General features: G+C 40.5%; 1 protein-coding gene across 1 annotated transcript; it reads right to left on the reverse strand.

Annotated features, from left to right (window-relative positions):
- Nucleotides 1-3,049: 3,049 nt before the first annotated feature.
- On the reverse strand, nt 3,050-23,062 carry TUBAL3 (tubulin alpha like 3). Its single transcript, XM_063101135.1, is given in 5 exon segments — nt 3,050-3,682; nt 3,684-3,995; nt 5,054-5,178; nt 10,099-10,342; nt 22,835-23,062. Coding segments are annotated over 5 exon segments (1,542 nt in total).
- Nucleotides 23,063-23,772: the final 710 nt, after the last annotated feature.

Raw genomic sequence — 23,772 nt, forward strand, 5'->3', positions numbered from 1 at the left:
ACCAGCCTCCAAAACTTTAAGGAATAAATTTCATTTATTTATAAACTGCTCGGTTTCAGATATGATAAGCAACAGAAAATGAACTTATACATCTTCAAAGACAAAGGTAACATAAAGATGCTTAGAGAAAAATAAAAACTGAGAGGATTTTCTGACATTAGATCCAGATTAAAGGAACACCAATGAGAGTTTTCTCATCAGAAGGAAAATAATCTCAGATGGAAGCATGATAATGCAAGAAGGAATGAAGAGTACCAGAGAATTTAAGTATAAAGATAAATCTAAGCACATATCCACTGTTTAAAACAATAATAATGATCAATGTTGTGTGGGGTTTCAAATATACACGGCATTAAAATACAATGTAACAATACACAAAAGTCAGAAGAGTAAATGAGGTTGAGGTGTTCTACGGTCCTTTCTTCGACCAGGAAGTGGTAAAAATACCAATGCATAGTAGAGGCTAATAAGTCAAGTTTGAATGTTGCCATCTCTAGGGTATTCACTAAAAAAAATGTTTTTAAATGATTAACAAGCTAATAGAGAAGAAACACGAATAATAAAAATACTGTATAAATCCAATGTGTATATAAAGCATATAAAATCAAGTAGCATCACAAGTTGACCAATTATTAGACTCACAGAATCCTGGCACTGGAAAAGACTTTAGAAATAAGCTTGTCCAATATGAGGGTTTTAAGGCTTGGAGAAGTTAAATATCTACTTCAAGGTCACATAATTGTAACAATGCCACATAATTGTAACAATGCCACAACTTGGTCTCATCTTTCCTAATACACAAGGTTTTCAATGAATTCATGGAGAGATTTGCATTATCTTTTAGTTCTACTTTTCCATGAACTTTTTGAAGTACCCTGGTGTCTAGTTGAATATTTCTTCCATGTTGCTCTTTACCACTTGGCAGCAAGAATCTCAATTAAAAGAAAAGACACAAAGTATCTGAGTTTTGATGACCATTCTTTAGAAGGCCTCCTTCTAAAACTCAAGTACATGAAACATCCATAACACCATGAAATACATGGAGTATTCAGGTTATCAAATAGCTTTATTTACTACTGAATAAGATACATATGATTTTAAAATGCAAACATTAAAACATAGGTTAATCGAAAAATAGAGCCCCCCTATAATGTGGACGCCATCAATTGAAGGTTTTCTTCCACACTTAGACACTGCTGGTCTACGTAAGATGTGGTGAAGAGACACTGAGGATCACCAAATCACTCCTTTTTTGGAGAAAAAAATTTTTTTAATTTTCCTCCAAATGTTTGATCACAGCAAGTCAGAGACATTGACATGAGAGTCAAGATCCTTTCCCTGTTACTATATCAGAAATTCCAGCACATCTCAGAATTTACAGGCCCCAGGTTCCAAGTGGAACTCTGTTAGGTTGTTTTAGTGTCAGCACAGATGCAGCCCTTGGCAAAGAGCCTTCGAAGTGGAGCCCAAAGGGGGCCCACCCAGATACTTAGAGACTTGAGGACTGAGCGAAACCTCAGTGACAGTTGTGTGTGCTGGAAAACCATACAGGCGCTGAGGAGTATCTAAATATCATTTCTACTATACTATGGCCATTGCCGCCATGGTGACAATGGTTTAGTTGAAAACAGGCAAAATAGGACATTGTTTGAGGGGCACTCTTGAAGGCCACCTCTCAGGGCAGTGATTTTACTATGTAAAATATCTCCCAGGGAACTGTTAAAAATGGAGGGTCATACTTTCCACTCAATTTTACTGTGAACCTATAACTGCTCTAAAACTAAAGTCCATTTTACAAAACAAAACAAAAAAAAAAGCCAGAGGGTCCAGGTGGCACCAGCAAGAAGGCGGCAGTCTTGTAGTTTCATAAATCTCACAACAGACGCACAACTTCCCATCCCCAGCCGAGGCTTTAGCAGCTACTATGTTCAGATGTCTACCTGGGCCAAAAGCCAGAGCCGTGTTGAGTCCGAAAGAGAGTTACTGGAGGGCCTAAGGCTGAAGGTAAAACATCCTATGTGAATGAGGTGTGGAAGATTATCTACCATCAGTCCAAGAGCAACACCTAAGCCCAAGACCGCACCTTTGCTATATGTAGTTCACCTTGATTCCAAATACTAGTTAGACTACAACAGTCTTTTAAAAATCTCACTAGTGGTTTTAATGCATTTATAGCTATTTTGTCCATAGGAAATTATACCTTCTTTAAAATGGGACTGTTTAGTACCAAAAATTAATTTCACTAATTTTTTTTTGAAATGTCAAATCCTCAGGTTACACCCTCTCCGGTTCCCCAGGTTCTTGCTGAGCAAGTCTGCAGTGAAGTGCAAGAGTCTGAGTTTTTACTAAACCTCTGAAGTGGTCTGACACAGGGTTCTGCTGGCCACACTTTGCGAACACTTCTTCCAGGACATAGAAGCTGAAAAGACAGCTTTCACCTTCTGACCCGCAGGATGCTCAGATCCAAATTCCAGAATGACCCGAGAGCATTCTTAACTGTTTTTTTCATTTGTACACAAAGAAAATTGAGACCTTAAGGCAGAAATATGGAAGAAGGAAAAGAATTATACTGAAAATATTTGTGACTTAATCAATGTACAAAATATAGATGTGGGGGAAATGACATTCATAATCGATAAGTGCTGTTTTCTACCTTAGATACAGGAAAGGAAAAGCATACACTTTAGGGTTTCATAGTCTCTTGGTTTAAAAAAAGTAAAGAATGTAACCAGGTTACCACCCTGAAAAATAAAGAAAAATGAAAATCCCCATCTAGAAATGACCCCTTCGTTCAAAGGATCCCAACCCTCCAAAGGCTGCAGGTAGCAGAGCTGAATTATACCAGTAGACCAGGAAATAGGAGCTCATTGTGAATACGGACCCATTTACTTTAGTGTGGAACTTAGGGTCTTGCCCAATTTGAATTCACTTTTCTTCTAATCGGGGGAACTCCACCCACTGAGTGTGTGAGCGCGTGATGGCTTGAAGAGAAGCATGATGTTTCAACCTCATGCCAGTTTCCTCCAATCGTGCTTGAGCTGTGCTTCCATCAGAAGCTCTGCCCCACTTCCTTGCAGTCCTTCTCCAGGGCTGCCAGGTCTTCCCTGGCCTCTGTGAACTCCCCTTCTTCCATGCCTTCTCTGATGTACCAGTGCAGAAACGCCCTCTTGGCATACATGAGGTCAAACTTGTGGTTCAAGTGGGCCCAGGCCTCCACGATGGCTGTGGTGCTGCTTAGCATGCACACAACACGCTGGACTTTGGCCAAGTCTCCCCCTCGTATCACTGTGGGCAGCTGATTGTTGATGCCCACCTTGAAACCAGTTGGACACCAATCCACAAAGTGAACAGAGTTCCTGGACTTCATGGCTACAATGGCCACGTTCACATCTTTAGGGACCACATCCCCTCAGTAGAGGAGGCAGCAGGCCATGTACTTCCCAAACCAAGGGTCACACTTGACCAGCAGGTTGGAGTATTCAAAACAGGCAGCGGTGATATCGGACACAGAGAGCTGCTCGTGGTAGACTTTGTGGGCAGGGATGATGGGGGCGAAGGTTGTCATGGGGAAGTGTATCCTCGGATAAGGTACTAGGTTGGTCTGGAATTCAATGAGTTCCACGTTCAAGGGCCCTTCAAACCGGAGGGAGGCGGTGATGCAAGACACTGCCTGAACTATCAGCCCGGTTAATGCTGGCGTAGGAGGGACGTTCCACACCGAGTCTGCAATGGCAGATGTCATAGATGGCCTCATTGTCCACCATGAAGGTACAGTCTGAGTGCTCAATGGTGGAATGGGTGGTGAGGATGGAATTATAAGGCTCGCCTACAGCACTGGAGAGCCGGGGGGCGGGATAGACAGAGAACTCCAACTTAGTCTTCCTGCAATATTCTACCGAGAGCCGTTCCATTAAGAGAGATGTGAGTCCCAATCCAGTGCCTCCTCCAAAGCTTCGGAAAATCAAAAATCCCTGAAGTCCGCTGCACTGTTCTGCCTGGGAAAAGCAAATGGGATGTGAGAATTCAGCCAAAAAGATTCAGAAGCAGTGAGTTGATGGCAATAATAGGATACAACAAGTTTTCCCCAAACAAAAAAAAAGGTTCAGAAAGGATTGGTTTACCATTGCTAACTCCACAACAAATGTAGCTACTCTGAAATGTACTTGAGCGGTACTTCTGGAGTGGGGGAGCTCTTTAGTTTTACTCTAAGCAAAGCGTAAGTATTCAAAACTGCCTTTCACTGCTCTGCATGTGTTTATCTGTATGTGATCTCAAGCAAGGCCTTTATCAGTAACAAAGAAAATGAGCAAAATATCGAAGTAAAATAACATTCCCCAGCAGTGGACAAAGTGTCTCTCACTTCTATGCTCCACCTACAGTGCTGGTGTAAGGGGCATTGTACTACCTATTAGGCAAACACCAAAACACTTACTCGGCAAAGATCTCCAGACTCAAGTCCTTAACAGAAGAATTAACTGTCAGTAAATAGAGTGCCTAACCTCCAGGCAGGCAGTGCCTCCTGATAACTTTACAAATAGAGGTTGCTTTTGGAAAATAACAAGTTGTAAAGTGCTTTGGACATCTCCGATAACAAGATAGACCCTTTGTTCACAGAAGCAAGGGTAAATGGGGGTTACCCACTCGGTGTAAAGGCTTCTGTCACCCTCCTCCCATGACAAGGTATCATCAAAGCCAACATTTGGGGCCGAACCCGTGGCTCACTCAGGACAGTGCGGCACTGGGAGCGTAGCGGCGCTGGGAGCACCAAGGCCGCAGGTACGGATCCTATATAGGGATGGCTGGTGCGCTCACTGGCTGAGTGCGGTGCGGGTGACACCAAGCCAAGGGTTGCGATCCCCTTACCAGTCACAAAAAAAAAAAAAAAAAGCCAACATTTGTACCCTTCCCGGCTCTGAGCACCCACATAGATGCCCAGGTGACAGGGCTGGGTGGCACTGATGGTGAGTCCTGCTGCAGGAACACAAGTACCCAAGCACAGCCCAGTTGCAGGAGGAGAGGAGCCACTTGCCAGCTTTCAGATCCTCTCTAGCACGAGGTCGATGATCTCTGAGCCCACTGAGTAGTGACCTCATGCGTAGTTGTTGGCAGCATCCTCCTGGCCGCTGACAAGCTGCTCCAGGTGGAAGAGGTAGCGGTGCTTGCCAGTCCGGATCCCATGTGCAGAGGGTAAAAGGCAGTCAGTGCCCTCAGATCAATTCCACTGTACTCTCTCATGCGTTCCCCCAATGTCGTGGCACAGGAATGGGATTTATCCTGCTGAATTGACCTTTCTTAGTCTAGGAAAAGGAAGAATTCTTTACACATACATTGAAAGTATGTTTTTCCACCATACTGACACCCTGAAGTAGTTTCTTAGGGCTTCAGTAACAAATGACAACAAACTTGGTGGCTTAAAACTAGAAATTTATTTTCTAACAGTTCAGAAGGCCAGAAGTCCAAAATCAAGGTGTTGTCAGAGTTGGCTCTTTGTGGAGGCTCTGGGGAGAATCCATCCTACACTCCTGTCCTGGTACCTAGGCACTGCTGACGCTCCTTCACGCTCTTGACTTGCACCTGCCTCACTCCAAGTTCTGCCCCCGCAGTGCACACCCTCCTCCCCTGCATGTGTGTCTGCATGTTCTCCCTTCTTCTTGTAAGAACACGAGTTTTTGGCGTTAGGGCCCATCGTAATCCAGTATAACCTCATTTCATCTAAGTACATCTGCAAAGACCCTATTTCCAAATAAGGTCACATTCTAGGGTTCTGGGTAGATAGGAATTTTGGGGGGACACTATTCAACCCACTACATACCTATGGCACTTTGGCATTTTGAGACAAGTGTTCCTATCAACAAATAGCCAACTGTGTGCTGGGAAAGCACGTGGAAAAGCACACCAATCCCAATTATTATTGGTAAACTTTAAAAAAGGCTTTACGGCTGAGCAGTATTCCATTGTGTATATAAGTAAAACCAACAATAAAAATTTAAAAAGAATGAAATTCTGCCATTCACAGCAACATTGATGAACTCGAAGAAAATTATGTTAAGTGAAATAAGCCAGGCACAGAAAGAGAAATCCCACCTGTCCTCACTCATAAGTGAGAACTAAAAAATAAATAAGAAACAAACAAACAAAAAATCACAACAATATGTTGAACTTTCATAGGAGAGAACAGAACTGTGTTTTTTAGAGGTGGGAAAGGGGGAGAGAGAGAGGGGTTAGTGAGAAATTGGTTGAGGGCCACAAAGAATGATTATGTTTTATAAAGATGAGTATACTAATTATCCTGATTTTTATCATCACGTACACAGGTAATGATATTCAGCCCTGTATCCTGAAAATACCTATAATCAATTATGTTTCAAAAATAAATAAATAAAAGAGGCTTTCACAAAGAAGGCCTCGCAGACTCAGATGCCCACATGACTCAGATGCAGGAGCATAAGTGAACAAAACAAGGGAAATTGGCATTAAGATGTCAGCAGGATTAAATGCCACCAAGAGCAACCTTTGCCTGGTTTCCTTGCCTTTTAAAACCCTGGACAGCACGCCCCAGTCTCCCACCTCAGGATCACTCAAATAGTATTATTCCTGATGGTTAAAGCAGCCGTGTGTGAGGGCTAGGCAGGCTCTAGGGGATGTTGCCCTGGTTACAGCGGGATACCTCATTGCTTAGCAGCTAAGCGCATGTGTTCAAGAGCCAGTTTCCTGGGTTCATATCTTGCCCTTCTCACTTAGCTAGAGAGAAGTTACTTAGTGAATTATTTTATCTTCCAAGTAAACGTTATAACAAGACCTATCCCACTGGGCTGTTATAAAGATAAAATGAGAATATAAGGCACAGGTCACGGCCCATACAACAATCATAGGTAATAAAGATAGAATTGGCTCCATGACATGCATTTACGCAGATTTACCTCATTATTCATCACTGGCCTTGGCAACAGATAGCTGTGTCAGTCCCTGACACTCACAGCCTAAGGGGAGATGCACTGTCTCTAAGAGCAGGATTGTTCTCTCAATTCTCCGTGCCCTCCTGTGTGTCACCATGAATTTCTAAACTCCAATTTTGCATACCCCCCCCAAATAATTACATTTATTGAAATTGAGTTTAAGTAACTTTTTACTAGCTTATATGCAAAAACTCCAAAGTCGGGATATTTAAAATTTATTTTATAAACAAGATATAAGTGGCACATAATTCTGGGTGGATTATTTGCTTCTCACCTAAAGCTATAAGGCTGCATTCAGTCTGAGGAGGTAATTTATGGAAGCCTTCTTCTTCATGACAATGTCTAATTGAGATCTTGAGAGTCTGCTGAGGATTGGATTGTGTCCCCCCAAGTCCATGTATTAGAAACTTAACCCTCACTGTGACAATGTTAAGTGGGTGGGGATCCTATTACGGTATTTGAAAGGTAGGGCCTTGAAGAGGTGATTAGATTGGTAAGGACCACGCCCTAATAAATGGATTGATCCACTGATGGCTTAATGGTGGTTGCAGACATGCTTCTGAGGGCTTCAGAAGGAGAAGGAGTGAAAAGTTAGCTCTCTCACTCTCTGCTTCCACTGTCCACCATGTGACACCTGGCTTTGCTCTGAAGAGTCACTACCCAAACACAAGGTTCTCACCAGATGTGCTCCCTGAACTTTGGACTTCCCAGCCTCTGAAATTGTAAGCAATAAATATTGTTTCTTCATAAAATTACCCCGTTTCAGGTATTTTGTTATAAGCAACAGAAATAGACTAATACAGAGTCATTAGGTTCATAAATTTTCTCAGTAAAATCTACTTTATCAGAGCTTAGTGGTTATAGCACCCACCATTCATAAGTACACCCCTACAGTCCATTCTAACTCCCTGGGCACTTACCCACTTTGCTCAAAGACTTCAGTATCTGGCCTAGTGTTCTTCACCAGCATCCTCCGAAACATCAGTGATTTTTAAACACATTTATCTGACTGTGCCTCCGCCTCTTCAACTCCAGCGTCATTCAGCTGCACTCCACTTGAATTACCATCACTCAGAACGATTCCACCTCCAAAATGTTAAACTTGCAAAATCCTTTCTCTGACCACACTTCCCTACTTCCTCTCAACTATGCTTGTGGCGCGCCCTCGACTGTCTCTCCAGCCTCATCTCCCTCCGCTCTCCTGCTCACACCCTAAGTCCCAGCCACACTGAATGCCCTGCTCACCTTGCTACGTTCGCTCAATCCCGTGAACTCGCCCATGCTGCCCCCTCACCAGGAGATGTTGATGACTTCCCAGATGTTGTTGCTTCCATCATGTAGAAATTTCTGTTAGTATTAAGTTGGAGCACATAAAATTGACATTTCATTTCTTTGGGTAAAAAATGGTCATGCATTGGCAATTTTATATGGCTCAATTGAATACACTTATTAGTGTTGTTGTAACTACTTACATTTTCTTCTCCACCAGCTTACATTACTTTTCCATTAAAAGATAATGGCTTTTATAAGAAGGCAAACTTGGAACCAAGCCCAGTTCTACCCTCAATAATTCAGTGATTTTAAGTGAGTTCCTTAACCTCCCCCAAGACTCAGTTTCCTTATCTATAAACTAAGGATGACAATAGTGTCTCCTGACAGGACATTGAAAGGATTAAAGGGAAATACCTGTGCAGGTCTCAACCAGTAAAAAATATTCACTGCAGACTGAATGGTTGTGGCCCCCCAAAATGTTGAAGCCGTAATCCCCAATATGATGGTATTCAGAGATAGGGGTCCTTCAAAGGTGATTAGGTCATGAGAATGGAGCCCTCATGAATGGGATCAGTGCCCTTATAAGATGTGACACAGAGAGATGATCTCTTCACCACATGAGGACACTGTGAGAAGGTGGCTGTCTGCAAGCCAGGAAGAGAGCCCTCATCAGGAACTAACCCTGCCAGAACCTTGATCTTGGACTTCCAGTCTCCAGAACTGTAAGAAATAAATATTTGTTGTTGAGGCCACCCACACTGTGATATTTTGTTACAGCAGCCTGGGCAGACTAAGACAGTAGCCTTCATACTCAAGGGCAGGAATTAGCGTTCATCCATCTTTTTACTCTCATCACCTAGCTGAAATAAATGTTTATTACAATATATTAAATCCCTTCCCACCATGGCCTCCACCCATCAAGAACAGCTGAAATGACACTATGTGACTTCCAAGGCTAGGTTACAAAAGTGCCATGGACTCCTGCCTTGTTCTCATGGGATGCTTGCTCTTGGAACCCAGCCACCATGCTATGGGGAAGCCCAAGCAGCCCATAAAGAATCCCATGTACAGAGGGGCCAAGGCCTAGGTCTCAGCTGACAGCCAGCACCATGGCCCCAATGAGAGTGAGGCACTTTCAAAGTGGATCCCCTGCCTCCCACTTGAGTCTTCCTAGCTAGTACCACATGGAACAAAGAGGAGGTACCTTCTCTGAGCCCTACCCAGATTGCTCCTTCATGAGCAAAATAATGATCACTATTGGCCTTAAACCACTAAGTTTGAGTGTAGTATTTATTACACAGCAATAAATAACCAATACACAGTATCAAACCCAAATCTACTCCTCTCTCTTGCTTTTCTCTTGTGAGACCCCCTTTCTTTCTCCAGTATTTCTCTAGCTCCATTTCTAGAGTCTTTGCACAAGATACTACAAAGTCTGCTATTAATAATCATAAAATTGTATTTATTTGCCCCACAATGGTTCTTTACTTCTTTAGGATCATTTTCAAATATTCTACTCTTTATAAGCAGATAATACCAAATTTTCCAATTCTTTGAGAGTAGCTTCTAGCAAATGGCTCCCAAGCTCAGGAAAAATATTTAGTGTTCTGTCAGGATGCATGTGTGGATAAATTAACAACGTTTTAATTCATTTCATCACACAAGGAAAGTGGGGTAACCCAGCCTTCCCTTTGGGTGTGTTCGTCATGCTAATCACCCTGAATGGCTATTGAGTGAACCTCTAAATTTGGGAAAGGTCCATATGATCCTGTTCAGAGAGATTAAGATAAACTGATCATCTCACCCACTTGATGTTCTTGCTTTGACTGCAGACTTGGTTAAATACCCTAGAATGTAATGTTTATATTACCCACAACAGTTGGTTCTAAGTCCATGAAGAGTGCTCTGGGCACATGCTTCCCAGCTCTTGTCTCACAAAAGAAGGTATCAAAGGGTGTATTCGTATGCTCCATTCTAGTATTTTCCAGCTGATCCTGTTTATTGTCAAGAATGACTCCGTCTGGCTGGATCCCATGTTCCAGGCAATAGAGTTCCCAGCTAGAGTCCCCAATCTGGATGCCAGCTTGACCGATGTGAATGGAAAGGCACTCCCTCTGCAATGAGCCACAGCGAGTTAGAACTGAACAGGCATTTGGACGACACGAGCTGCGTCACTCGGCGCTTCTGGTTACAAATGGCAAAAACCAAGCTAGCTCTAAGCCACAGAGAAATTTATTGTAAGATATTCAAAAGTAATGCCTCACGGGAAAAAAAATTGGAGACAATTGAACCAAGGACTCAAATTCCATTAAAAGGTTTATTTCAACAATAAATTGAGCACCTAGTCTGTATTGGGCTAAGAACTGAGTTAAGATAATAGATATATTTATGACAAGTCAGAATACAACTGATTTAATTTTGCCATTCTAATATAAGTGAGATAAACATACATATAAGTATATATCAGGCTGACTCACCCAGAAAAAATTTAACAATCATTGGAAAGGAATAAAATCAAAATCAATATATAACCTTGTCAGGTATTAATACCCATTGAAGATAAATTAAACATGGTATCTTTTCATGCCTTGAGATATTACATTTACTATTCATATATCCTCTAAATAAGAAAAGACAATCTAAGCTTAAAAGTAGTGGAAATTTTAATAAAGAAAAATGCAACAGATTTAACAAACCCTCAAAATGTAAAACTTCTTTACCACAACAAACAAATGGAGGTATATAAAAGTTGACTTTTATGTAGCTCAAATTTTATGTACAGTACTCTTCTCTTATCCATGGTTTTGCTTTCCATAATTTTAGTTACCCACAGTCAACCACAGTTCGAAACTGGGTGAGTACAGTACAATAGAATATTTTGAGAGAGAGAAACCATGTTCATGTAATTTTTATTACAATATATTGTTACAATTGTTCTATGTTATTATTAGTTATTGTTGTTACTTTCTTACTGTGCCTAATTTATAAATTAAACTTTATCATAGGTATGTGCATATAGGAAAAAACATAGTACATACAGGGTTCAGTACTATCCATGGTTTCAGACATCCACTGGGGGTCTTGGAACATATCCCCTGCAGATAAGGGGGACTACTGTACATCAATTTTTTAAAAAACACTTGATGTATTAGGTAAGTAGATAAATGACATAAACAAATGAATTACAAAAGAAAGACTATAAAACACAAAGATTTAGGCACAAGGGCACTCACAGCATTATAATTTATAAGCATGAAAACCAAGAACCAAACTACTTGATTTACTTAACCATTCATCTGTTGTTGGGCATTTTTAAAGAATGGCACATCAATACAATGGCATGTATATAACCCTTGAAAGTTTACCAAAAAAAGATTTATGACAAGGAAAATGCTTACGATAAAATAGTAAAAAGCATGAAAGACGTACAATTGTAAAGAGAGTGTGATGTCAAATACATGAAAAAATAAGCACAGAAAAAATCTAAAAGAAAATGCAAAATATTAACGCTATTATATCTGGGTAGCAAGTGATTTTTTTTTTTTTTCTTCTCTAAACCTTACTATTTTCTTCCTCCCTCATCAGCTTCCACGCCCTCCTATCCCACTTTTAAGTCAACTTCACTTTTTTAAAAAGGTAATTTAAACAGACACAATGATCTATTCCTTTAAGAAAGGGAAAGAAAAAGTTAAATTCTGAAGTTAAAATGACAGCATTCACTGACTCTAATATTGCTGCATTTTGATTGCCAGTTGTCCTGGAATGAGTCTATGAGGACCTATCTTCTGCACCACCGGGGCTCTTCAAGCTGTTTGACCTGACAAGCTGAGGGACAACCCTGCGCCCATCCATGGCTACACTGTTCCAAAGCCTGAGCATCAATACAGAGAGACCCCAGGCCTGTGGTCTATGCCAACCACTAGTCGGGGGGGAGGGAAAGAACGAGGAAACAAGAGGGCTCTGCCTGGCCACACCCCTGCAAAGTGACTTGGACTCTGTTCATGCTCAGCAGCATCAAACCCTTATACTGTGTGATTCAGGAGGAGTAACACAGCCCTCTCTGCTGCATGAGAAACAACCTTGCTTCTTCTCTGTGCAACTGTCAGTCTCTCATGACAAAGCCTGCAAACTTAATTTAGAAATCACTTCGCTTAAGCCCAACTAACAATCCAATCTTTCTGGTACATAAAAATCAGAAAAACGCATTCCATCAGAAACAGGTTCCCCTTATCTGCAAAGCACAGTGTCATTCTTCTCTGCTCCTGTCGACTTCAAATACGTGAATACCTTAGCTACTGTAATCAGATCAAAATTTGGTTCTCTATATTCGAATTTAAAAAGGGGAGGAGGGGTGTTCATTGTTTCTACATCAGGAAAACTTCTTAAAATTTACCTTTAGACTTCTCCCACTGATTCCCTCCCTCAGCTGCCTACCACTTTACTGACAAGTAAAATTAAAATCTACACGTGATATTTGCTCACACTATTCACAGAAAAATAATCACTAAAATAAAAATAAAAATAAACAATCGCTGCTCTTCACATACTCTGGTGTTCAAGACATCAGAGTGCTACTGTTTCTTTTGAACTTAACAGTAATAACTTAGTCCAACAAGCACCCTTCTTGGTTTTAGAAGCAGCTACGCTTATAACTGTGACCAAAGGTGTAGAAGAATGCCTTCACCTTATTCTTCTCTTGGCCTCCCCCTCCTTTCCAAATTCTCCACTAAAATATTAGTGACACTGTAGTATAAAATTGCAAAATGCCCACTGAATGTCAACATTGCTAAATCGCTGCACATTATTAAAAGCTGCTATAAAGCTTGTCTGAATTACTAGCAAGGTATACTTTTTTAATTAAACTTTTAATTTTGAGATCTTTGTAGATCCATATACATTTGTAAAACATAACAGAAAGATCCCATGAACTCCTTACCCATTTTCCCCCAATGAAAATATCTTGTAAGACTATAACACTATATCACACCCAGAATGCTGACACCACTGATACAGTCAAGATACAGAACGTTTCATTACCACAAGTATCCCTCATGTTGGAAGGCACAATTTTTTTTTCTTTTTTTTTTGGCAGCTGACCGGTACAGGGATCAAACGTCAGATGTTGCTGTTATCAGCACCACACTCTAACCAACTGAGCTAACAAGCCAGCCCAGACATCATTTTTGTGAGCAAAACAACTTAAACATCCTTAAAATTTTGGAGACAAAATCCAATGGGGCAAGAAGATCAAAGATGAAATAGCAGTTTGAAAGACTGCTTCCATTAAATTCTAAGATACTAAAAAGTACTGTGACTCACACAGAAGAGATCAAAGGGGAAGTGGATTTTAAAAGATGGTCCCAAGACAAAACCATTGTTAATAATTATATTCACTATTGAACCCAAAGAACTAAACTCGAGAGGACAAAGATGTCTGTGCACTTTACCCTGCCACGTATTTATGAGCTTAGCAATGGAAACCTGAGTCTGAAGTCCCCAGAAACTCTGAAAGCATAACTAAAAGTGAAGCAATTGATTTCTACAGAAAAATCAGCACACCCAGTCTAAAACAGACGTAAAAACTACAGGAAAGAGAGGTCCTTGCTTCAGCGCTTCACTTACAGGCTGTGAACAACTACAAATCAACTCAGCTTTACTTTAAAAGAAGCAAAGCTACAGATGAATAATTACAGCTATCCAAACAGGCTTCCGACTTACATACACACAGATATTGAAAGAAACAAATATCTCTTTCAAAATTGCTTAGGCTGGCTGGTTGGCTCAGGTGGTTAGAGCGTGATGCTGATAACACCAAGGTCAAGGGTTCGATCCCTGTGCCAGCCAGCTGTAAAAAAAAAAAAAAAAAAAATTCTTCTTCTGTGTTAAGAATTTATTAAGAATTGTTTGCTGGGGGAAAAGAGCCAAATATGATAGTAAAATTTGCTAAAGAACAAATCAACAATGTGCAGGTACCCACTTACCATGCTGACGTGAACCCCGCAGACTGCCTTGTGGTAATGATCAAGGAGGTTCCCAGCTCACCTTCATCACAGCGCAGGGAAATGACTCCACCTGGGGCCTGATAAGCTTTCCTCACTTAAAGCAGTACAGCCTCTTTATCGTTTTTCAGTTCTCTGGCCTCAAAGTAGTTATGTTGGGCCTGAACAACCTGTGATAAAGTGTTGCTTTGCTTCCCACGGATTTGTCACCCCTCTTCCCCTGGGTGACACAACCACAAAGGATTACTCAAAGCCCATCTCTTCTGAGCAGTGAGAAGCCCTGAATGAGTTAATCTCCTGGAATGCCAAGAACGAGGTTCCTTCCTTGGGAAATTAACCACAAATTGGGGTTCTCTTCCCACACTTATTCTCCAGACCAGGAAGTTACAGGAAGAGAACATAGATGGGGTTACAGTTTAACAATATAGGCTGGTAACATTCAGTAAAACAAGCAAAGTGACATTCCATAATGCAATTTGCAAGAGGCTAAATCGATCCACCAACAAAAGCTTGATCTTAGCAAACATTCTCTCTCCCTACACATTTCCCAGTATCTTTACATATCAATCAGTAACGTGTCTGTCCTTTAGCCAGCAACCTTGCCATGTTACAATTCTTTATCTTACAATAGAGACTAGCCTGGGGAAAATGTCCTGTCTTTTGCAAGGTCAACATTTTATATGTACTTTTAAGAAGTTAAGCTAAACCTGAAACTACAAGAAACTAGGCTCTGTGAAGTATATTTGCTTTATAAATATTGGTATATTCCACAAAAAAGTTGGTGCACAACTACTTATGAGTCAAGGGGAGCTTATCCAAATCGGCTTCCAACATATACCTATGTTGAAAATAAAGAATGTCTTTTAGAAAAAATCCTCCTCTTGTATTAAGAATTTGTTAAACATTGCCAGGAAAAAGGAAAGCATATGAGTAAAATTTGCTGCAACAGCAAATCACTTTTTTCTATTGCACAACTACTATATGAATATCTTCTCCTTAAATAAGTTTGAAACAATCCCTAAATATGTAGAGCAAACCAAGAAAGTGTGCTTTTTCCCTATAACTCTCACTCAAGCCCCTCGAACAGCACCTTTTCTGAACATACAGGAACTTTCTGGGTTTTTATTATTATTTATTTTATTTTAAATTTTATATTATTATGTATAACATATTTATGTTATTATTTTTGATTAATTGCATTAAGATCAGACAACATACTTTAAATGATTATTCTCTTTATATGTTTGTTAAAACTTCCTTTATATCCTGCTAAGTGGTCAATTTTTGAAAATGTTCCATGAACGTTTGAAAAGAATGTGTATTCTGCAGTTGTTAGATGCAATGTTTTATAGATAGGTAGGTATAACCATTAAGTCAAACTAATTTATTGTGTAGTACAACTTTTGCATATCAATTATTTTAAAAGGTGTGTTAAAATTTTCCATTATAATTGTAAATTTGTCTATTGTTTCTTTTTCCATCAATTTTTGCTTTATGTATTTTTGACTATGTTATTAAGAACATATAAATTTTAAATTGTTATATTTTCTGTGGAATAGAAACTTTTTATCATTTTTAAATGACTATCTATATTAATGATTTTTGCCTCAAAATTATTTTGATCAAATATTATTACTTTAATATAGATCTTTTGGTTTGTTTGAAAGTCTTTTCCCATCTTTTTACATTCATAGAAACTTAAAAACTTTTCAATAATCTCATATTTCAGATATGCTCTATATAAGCATAATATAACTGATTTTTTTCTATTTTTATATTTTAATTGGAGAATTCAGTCTATTACATTTAACGTAATAACTAATACAGTTTGGTTCAGATATATTATCTTATTTTGTGCTTTCTGTTTGTCCCCAGGTTCTAGGTTCTCTTTTCTCTCCTTTCTGGTCTTCTTTTGAATTAATTTTTTAAAAATTTTAGCATGGTAACAATTTTATTATTCAGTAATCAAAGTAAAATTTTTATTACTCAAGAATTGTGGTTATACCACTTCTTCCTCACACCTTTGAGAAAATAAAATCATTTGTGTTCTTCAGCAGTTTTCTCCTGAATTTATTACAAGTTATGCTTGTCTCTAGTTTTAATCTTCATGAAGTCAGTCCTGTCTGGTTCTATGTGTCAGTAATACTCCAAATATTTAGGGCCCTGATAGTTCCATATAATAAAGAGGAAGAATAAGCCAGTTCCATTTTATAAAATCAAAATGATATTTATTTTGTTGCTTTATCAAGTTTCTCCCATTGGCCCCTGATATTTTCAGTTTGAAACAAGATAAGGGAAAATCAAAATATTTGAATATCTCATTTCTGGCCCACTGACACACTCAGTATTTTTCATTAACTTTTTAAAATTCACAGCCTCACTTAGAGCTATGATTAACTTATATTTGCAAAGAAATGAGAAAAAATTAGAAAAATCTCCCTTGTAATATAATTTAAGAAATGTATCTCACTTTTTAGTAATCCCTTTTTTCTTTAAAAAACTAAGTCTTAAAGGAAAAAAGTTTCATCAAGTAATAATAACTGGAATTTCAAGTCTGAAGACTTCTTGTAGTGTGGTGGTTAGTTTTACGTGTCAGCTTGGCCAGGCTATTCTACCCAGTTATTCAATCAAACACTAATCTACATATTGCTGTGAAGGCGCTTTGTAGATGTGGTGAATATCTACAATCAGCTGATTTTAAGTAAAGGAAATCATCCTCAGTAATGTGATTGGACCTCATCCAATCAGCTGAAAATCCTAAAGAGCAAAATTGAGGTTTCCCTGAGGAAAAACATATTTCTCCTAGGGGTGGCAGCTCTAGCCCCTCCCCAAGAGACCAAGGCCTGCCGGCCTGCCTTTCTGATTTCAGACTTTATAGTCCCCACAGTAGCGTAAACCAACTCCTTACAAATAAATCACACAAACACACACGGCTGGTTCTGACACACTTGGTCCTGAAAAAGAGTGAAAAAACTTCCAAGTGATAAAAGTGTGGCATTTACAGTTAGGAATTCCTTTATATTCAAAGTTCCTTTCTTCAGTATTTTTCAGTTTGGGTCAGTCAATTCACTGGCCAAACAATGAGACAAAAAAACAAAAAACAAAAAAAAAAACTTCCTAAGCAAAAAATTGTTTAAGAAATCCTTCAGCTCTGAGAAATAATTCTGACTGATGTTCTGACATTTTGGAAGTTCTCTTTGATAATCTCTGTTGGTAGCCCCAGCTGCCACAACCAAACCCGCTGTCCTTTGTCACTCTCTCCCACTGCACCCATATACCTACCTTTTTCCTTCTCCAGCCTCCTCTCTCATTACAAATGTCGATCTGGGAAAAGATCCTGAGGCACTGATAAAATATCAGAGTTTATTTGAGCCAATATGTGTGACCACAGCCCAGGAAAACACAGAAGCCTCGAGTCATGTGTTCTAATTTGCAGACCAGGTTTCAGTATTTTTATAATCACAGAGAAGTGAGGAATGGGAGAAAAGGGGACAGCTCCTCAATAGCACATCAATTTTTCTATTGGTTATATAGCATTACATAGATTAGTGACTGGTTCTCAGAGCATCCTAGGTACAAATTTCACAAGATACATTTTCATTATTCCTAAGTTAATACAACTTCTTTAGGCACTGGTAAGTCTTGTGGCAACTTAAAAGCAGACTTGCAATAATAGTCCCAGAATGTGTGGACATGGCTGTCATCCCATTCCAGATCCCCCATGGCTATTAGGAATTTAGGTGACCTCAGAGCAAATTTCTGGTTTATCACTAACATAATTCAGCCTTTTAAATCTTCAGTGGCCTCTTTCTAAGCATAAAAAAATTAGTCTCCGTCTACTTCTAATTAAGAGTGCCTTTTCTGGCAACACATTTTTCTTCTCAAGTGTTATTCTCCTTCTCTAAACCCAACAGCTAACACTCCAATTTTGGGATTTTCTATTTTCTTCATTGGAATATCAGAAAGCAAATCAATATAGGAAATAAATGATAAATAGATAGATAGAGGCAAAAAATGAAACAACCTCCCCACACACAAACACACAATGATAGACTTTAGGGACAGCAAACCTGATTTCAAATATGCTGCCCTACTGTGCCTACAAAATATTCTTCTGCTTGTCAGATGTGATTGAAATTGTTCTCATGAGGTAAGTTTACCATAAACGTAACCTTCCCATTGGCAGCTTAAGAAAGAACACAGATTCAATATCTTTAAAGTATTCTTCTAATTCTGATTTTTCTACAAAATATGAGTCTGAGAACTTGAGGAAAGGACTGAAGTATCTAATATGCAGATGAATAAATCAGATTGTTGGCAGTGGCAGAAGAAAAGGGAGGAATTACATATTCCCAGTGTTCTTCCTGTAAAACCTGAGTTGTACACAGCTGGTGCATTCCAGTATGACCCTACAGTTTGTTAAAAATTAAAGCATTTTCATACCAGTGTTAAACACTTACTGGCCTGGGCCCCCAAGTCCTTCCCACTTTGCCCCAGCCCCACCCACCCCTGGGGTCTCCCCTGCCTTGTCCCCACAAGCCAGAAACTAAAAGGGAGCCTGGGTTGGTGTCTGTCACAGTTAACCCTGAAAGTCCAACCTCCTGGGTCCTGTCAATGGCTTCCCCTGGGAGCCCCACAGGGTCAGATTGTGCCCTGCCCACCCATGCACCTCTATCTTGGGCAATCCTGGAATCACTACCGGGACCCACCAGCCAGTCCCCTCTGGCTTACTTGGCAATTCCACCACAAATGCCAGGTTCTGACCTCCAAAACCTGTGACCATCCACCTCTGCTAGGAGTGTATTCATGTCACTATGGCAAGGCTTTGTATGGGAGCTGTGGCTTTCACCATGAGCATTGAATTCCATCTCCATTTTATGGAAAGAGTTGTTCATACCCACCAACTCCCACCCTCCACTGGTAATGACATGAATTTTATTAGTAGAAATTAGAGCTGGTGGCCTAGCTCTGACTCTGCCAGCAATCCTGATAAATGCATATTAACTCATTTGAGTGCTATAATTATAGTTATCATTACCCACCCTATACAAATTTGCAGATGAGGAAACAGAGGTCCAGAGAGGTTATTTAAACCTCAAGCAGTTAAGCCAGAATTTGAATCACCATACCATGGCAGCAGAGCCCACAACTATTGGATATTGGACAACACGGTCTTTCATTTGACAGGAGCAATTAAGTTTGAGCCAATTAAAAATTACAGTCTAATAAACAGTTTTATAACTTAATCGGCAATAGAGATAATAAACATTTTTTAAATTTCAGATGTTATTATAACATTGTATGTGTATATAAATACTATAGATACATATATATTCATTCTCCTGAATATAATTGCAGCAAATTTATCAGAAGCTAAGAGAAGAGTCAGACCAAAAAGAAAAAAAATTGTTGATGTAAGGAGAAGTTCTCTAGTTATTAAGACTACTAGTTCCCTAATGGGGAAGATGTTGTTTGCAAATTTATTGCATTTCTCTATGTGAGTTCAGAGGGAGATTTAGCTATTGATAGTCACAGCAACAAAAGATTACACCAAAATGAACAAATAATTTGGAATTTATTAAAGCAATTTGATAAATGGTTTGCACTATAATATATATCACTTGGTAAGCAGTTTTGCAAAAATACAGTTTGATTTACTTAGATAATGTAAGAGAATAGATTTTAGAATTGATTTACATATTAATTTACTTTAGTATACTGGTTGTTGAATAGAGTTTGTCCCTCTGTATCCGTGGATTCGAACCACCCCCAATAGAAAATATTTGGCGAGAAAAAACAATAAAAAAATAAAATAAAAAATACACAAATTTAAAAAGCAATACAGTATAACTATTACCTAGAATTTATGTGGTATTAGGTATTAAAAGTAATCTAGAGATGATTTAAAGTATTCAGGAGGATGTGAATAGGGACTTGAGCATCCAGGGATTTTGGTATCTGTGGGGGTCCTGGAACTAATGGATACATTAGTCCTATGGATACAAAGGGAGGACAGTATATTTAATATCAACCTGCATAATTACTGTGTGTCATTGGATATGGCTGAAGGTTTTGGAAATAATCTTTGAGGAAGTCTCTCAAGTCTCGTGAGGGACTATAAACCTATTGTCATAAATCCATGGTTGAAGAAATTTGGGTAACACTTGGCTCTAAGTTAACGGGAATATCTCCTCATGGAAGAAGATCTAGAGTCTGATTTTTACATATATGAAAGCTAAAATCTAATCAATTTCCTCAAACTCTGTCTTGAAGAATATGTTAAGGGACAGGGACAACTGAATGGAGCTAAACAAAAGGGGATTTAGAGGACATTTGGCATGTATTCAATACTGTCCTAGATGGAATAAGACCCTGAATTTCGGGGCAGGGGCACTCAGACACCAAAAAATTGATCTCTTGTGGGGTCAAGAGACTTCACCAGCCTTTTCCAGGTCTTGAATTACCAATCCTCAGAACAGTCCACCTTCCTTTGTTCTGTTCCTACGGTATGCAGCAATTTTCTCATCAAAATTTGTCATGTAGTTCTTATTTCCCTAATATCTAGCACAGAGTCTGGCATATTATAGTAGAAAGTCAGTAAGTCCTGTGAATAATTGAACAAAATAGTAAGTTCCCAACTGAATGAAAAATGGAAAGGGTTACACCCTGTGTAAAACAACAGTATTCTGATCACTGGAAGGACATACCTCCCCAAAGAAATCTTGACATCAACACCCTGCAGTACATATCACTTTGGGGGTTTATTAGTCTGTTTTCTGTTGCTTATAACAGAATACCTGAAACTGGGTAATGTATAAAGAAATAAAATTGATTTCTTAAAGTTTTGGAGGCTGGGAAGTCCAAGGTCCAGGGTCCATATCTGGTGAGAGCCTTCTTCTTCTCAGCAGAGTACCTGGGCAACACAGGGTATCACATAACAAGGGCTGGGTGAGAGCTTGCACTAATGTGTTCACCAGCTGTCCTTATAAAGCCTCCAGTCTTTTTCTTGATAACCCATTAAACCATTAACCCATTAATCTATGAATGGATTAGTCCATTCATGAGTACAAAGTCCTCATAATCCAGTCACCTCCCAAAGGCTCCACCTTTCAAACACCATAGTCTGATCTCCTACCCTCTTAACACTGTTACAGTGGGGATCAAGCTTCCATAAGTTTTGAGGAGACATTCAAACCATAGCAGGGAGTGATTATTACCAGTTCCCAAAGGACTGACCACCTCTGGTTACACCATCAAAACCTATTTCAGGACCTGCAGAATGGAGGACAGACTCCAACTTCTGCGAATCTCACCAAAGTATTATGTTGAAACTACAAAATTGCTGCTTCTGTGGGTAACAAAGTCAAATGGTGATTTCTTGTGGTTCCATCTAAATATCTGCATTCTGTGAAGGTCTGTCTGGGTGGAGACCAACTCCCTAGATGACATTTCTGTATTCTTACACTGTAACTGCTACTAAGCAATACTTTCTTCTTTAATCTTTGGGAAGGGATAGAGTAAGGTACAATATATGTGGTTCTTAACTTAGGGCATCTTACTCCCCAACTTTCTACCCTTTTTAAAACTAAAACACTTTTTTCCTCATGTTATAGAGATAATGCAAGTTCAGTATCTCACTATTTTTAAAAAATTATTAAATACAAGAAAGAAAAACTTGAATTTTTTAAATACCTGAAGTCTGACCACCTAGAGATATTTAATACATTAAGTTCATCTTTTTCTTCTGCAATCTTTTGTAATTCATAACCCTGAATATACTGAATATACCTCTATAGTCCATGTTTTTATTTCAAGTTACAATATACTATTCTATTACACACTTTACAGTTCATTTTTATCAGTTGAAAATATTCTTTCCAGTGAATGAGTTGTAACTACCCATTTTCCTATCATTGTGTATTTAGGGTGTCTTTCATTTTTCTACTATAAATAACAATGTCATTCATATCTTCATATAGTTTTATTTCTTAGGATAAATTGAATTATAATCCAGAAATGGAATTACAGTGTCAAAGGAGAGGCTATTTTAAAGGCTTTGACACATATAAAGCAATATTTTAAATCAAAGAACATGCTCATTTGTTTAACAGTGGGTCTTTTTAACTTGAGAAGGTCCTTTGTTTTATGCTGTACCTTTTGCTGCCTTCTTATAAGCAGAAGATAAAGTCACTTCCATTCTAATTTGCTAAGGAGAGAATGTCTCTTCCTTATTGGGATATAGAAGGGCTTATAATTAGATTTCACTTGTTTCCGAGAGACAGCCCTGGGAACACACTCCCATGATTTTGGTAATGAGGGATATACCTCATATTGGCCACATACACACAGTAATTTAGTGTGTATATGGCCAATAACCAAATCTCATTACTTTCAACCTCTCTTCTCCCTAATGCTAAGAAAGATCTAGTGACCTAAAATGCTTCCAGTCCATTTGCCTTGGCCTGTAGTAAAACTAATAAAGAGTGAACGAGGTTCCACCGGACCTTGAGAGTTAAGGGATGGAGTTAGAATTAAATCCAAGCTTTCCTAATTCCCATCCTACCCTCTTCCCTCTTGTTCCCCGGGCTCTTTAAGGTCTGCAGTTGCCGGGAAGGGGTAGGACGAAGACGGAGGGGCGGGACTCCACGTCTCCAAGAAACCGTCTCTTGCTCGCTGATTGGCTGATCGCCGAGCAGCCGCCATTTTCAAATCCCCGGATGACGGCGGAGGTCCCGCTGACAGGTACTTTCTGCCTCGCAGGGCTGGCGGGCATCGTGCCCGTCCCTGCCGGTCTCCCGGGCACCCGGCCACCGCCCCGCCCCTCCTCCACGCCATGGAGCCCGAGTTGGCGGCTCAGAAGCAGTCCCGGCCGCGGAGGCGAAGCCGTCGGGCCTCCGGGCTCAACGCAGATGGCGCCGCGGGGCCTTCGGCCGACACCCCCGGGCCGGAGCCGGACGGGAGGTGAGTGCGGGGGCCCGGGGTGAGGGGAGACGAGTGCGGGGCCGGCGGGGTGAGGGGAGATGAGCTCGGGACCGGCCGGGGTGAGGGGAGGTAAGCGCGGGGCCGGCCGGGGTGATGGGGAGGAGAGCGTGGGGCCTGCGGAGGTGAGGGGAGGTGAGCGCGGGGCCGGCCGGGTGAGGGGAGGTGAGCGCGGGGCCGGCCGGGGTGATGGGGAGGAGAGCGCGGGGCCTGCGGAGGTGAGGGGAGGTGAGCGCGGGGCCGGCCGGGTGAGGGGAGGTGAGCGCGGGGTCGGCCGGGTGAGGGGAGGAGAGCGCGGGGCGGGCCGGGTGAGGGGAGGTGAGTGACGGGGGCGGGGTGAGGGCCGGCTACAGGAGGTGAGTAGGGCCGGCTTAGAGGCGTAGCTGGGCTGGAGGGTTAGGGTTAGGGTCAGGGAGAGGGGAGGGACAGGAAGGGAGAGTAAATGTAGACAACTGGAGGTGAGTGCGGGGGCCTCCATGGTGACTGCCCGAGCGACCTGAGGCCTCTAACAGCGATTTGCCAGCCCCGCTAGCCCTGCGGGGAAGGGGCAGACTTGTGGACAGTCT

Source organism: Cynocephalus volans, chromosome 6 (genome assembly GCF_027409185.1).
Source record: "Cynocephalus volans isolate mCynVol1 chromosome 6, mCynVol1.pri, whole genome shotgun sequence".
NCBI lineage: Eukaryota > Metazoa > Chordata > Mammalia > Dermoptera > Cynocephalidae > Cynocephalus > Cynocephalus volans.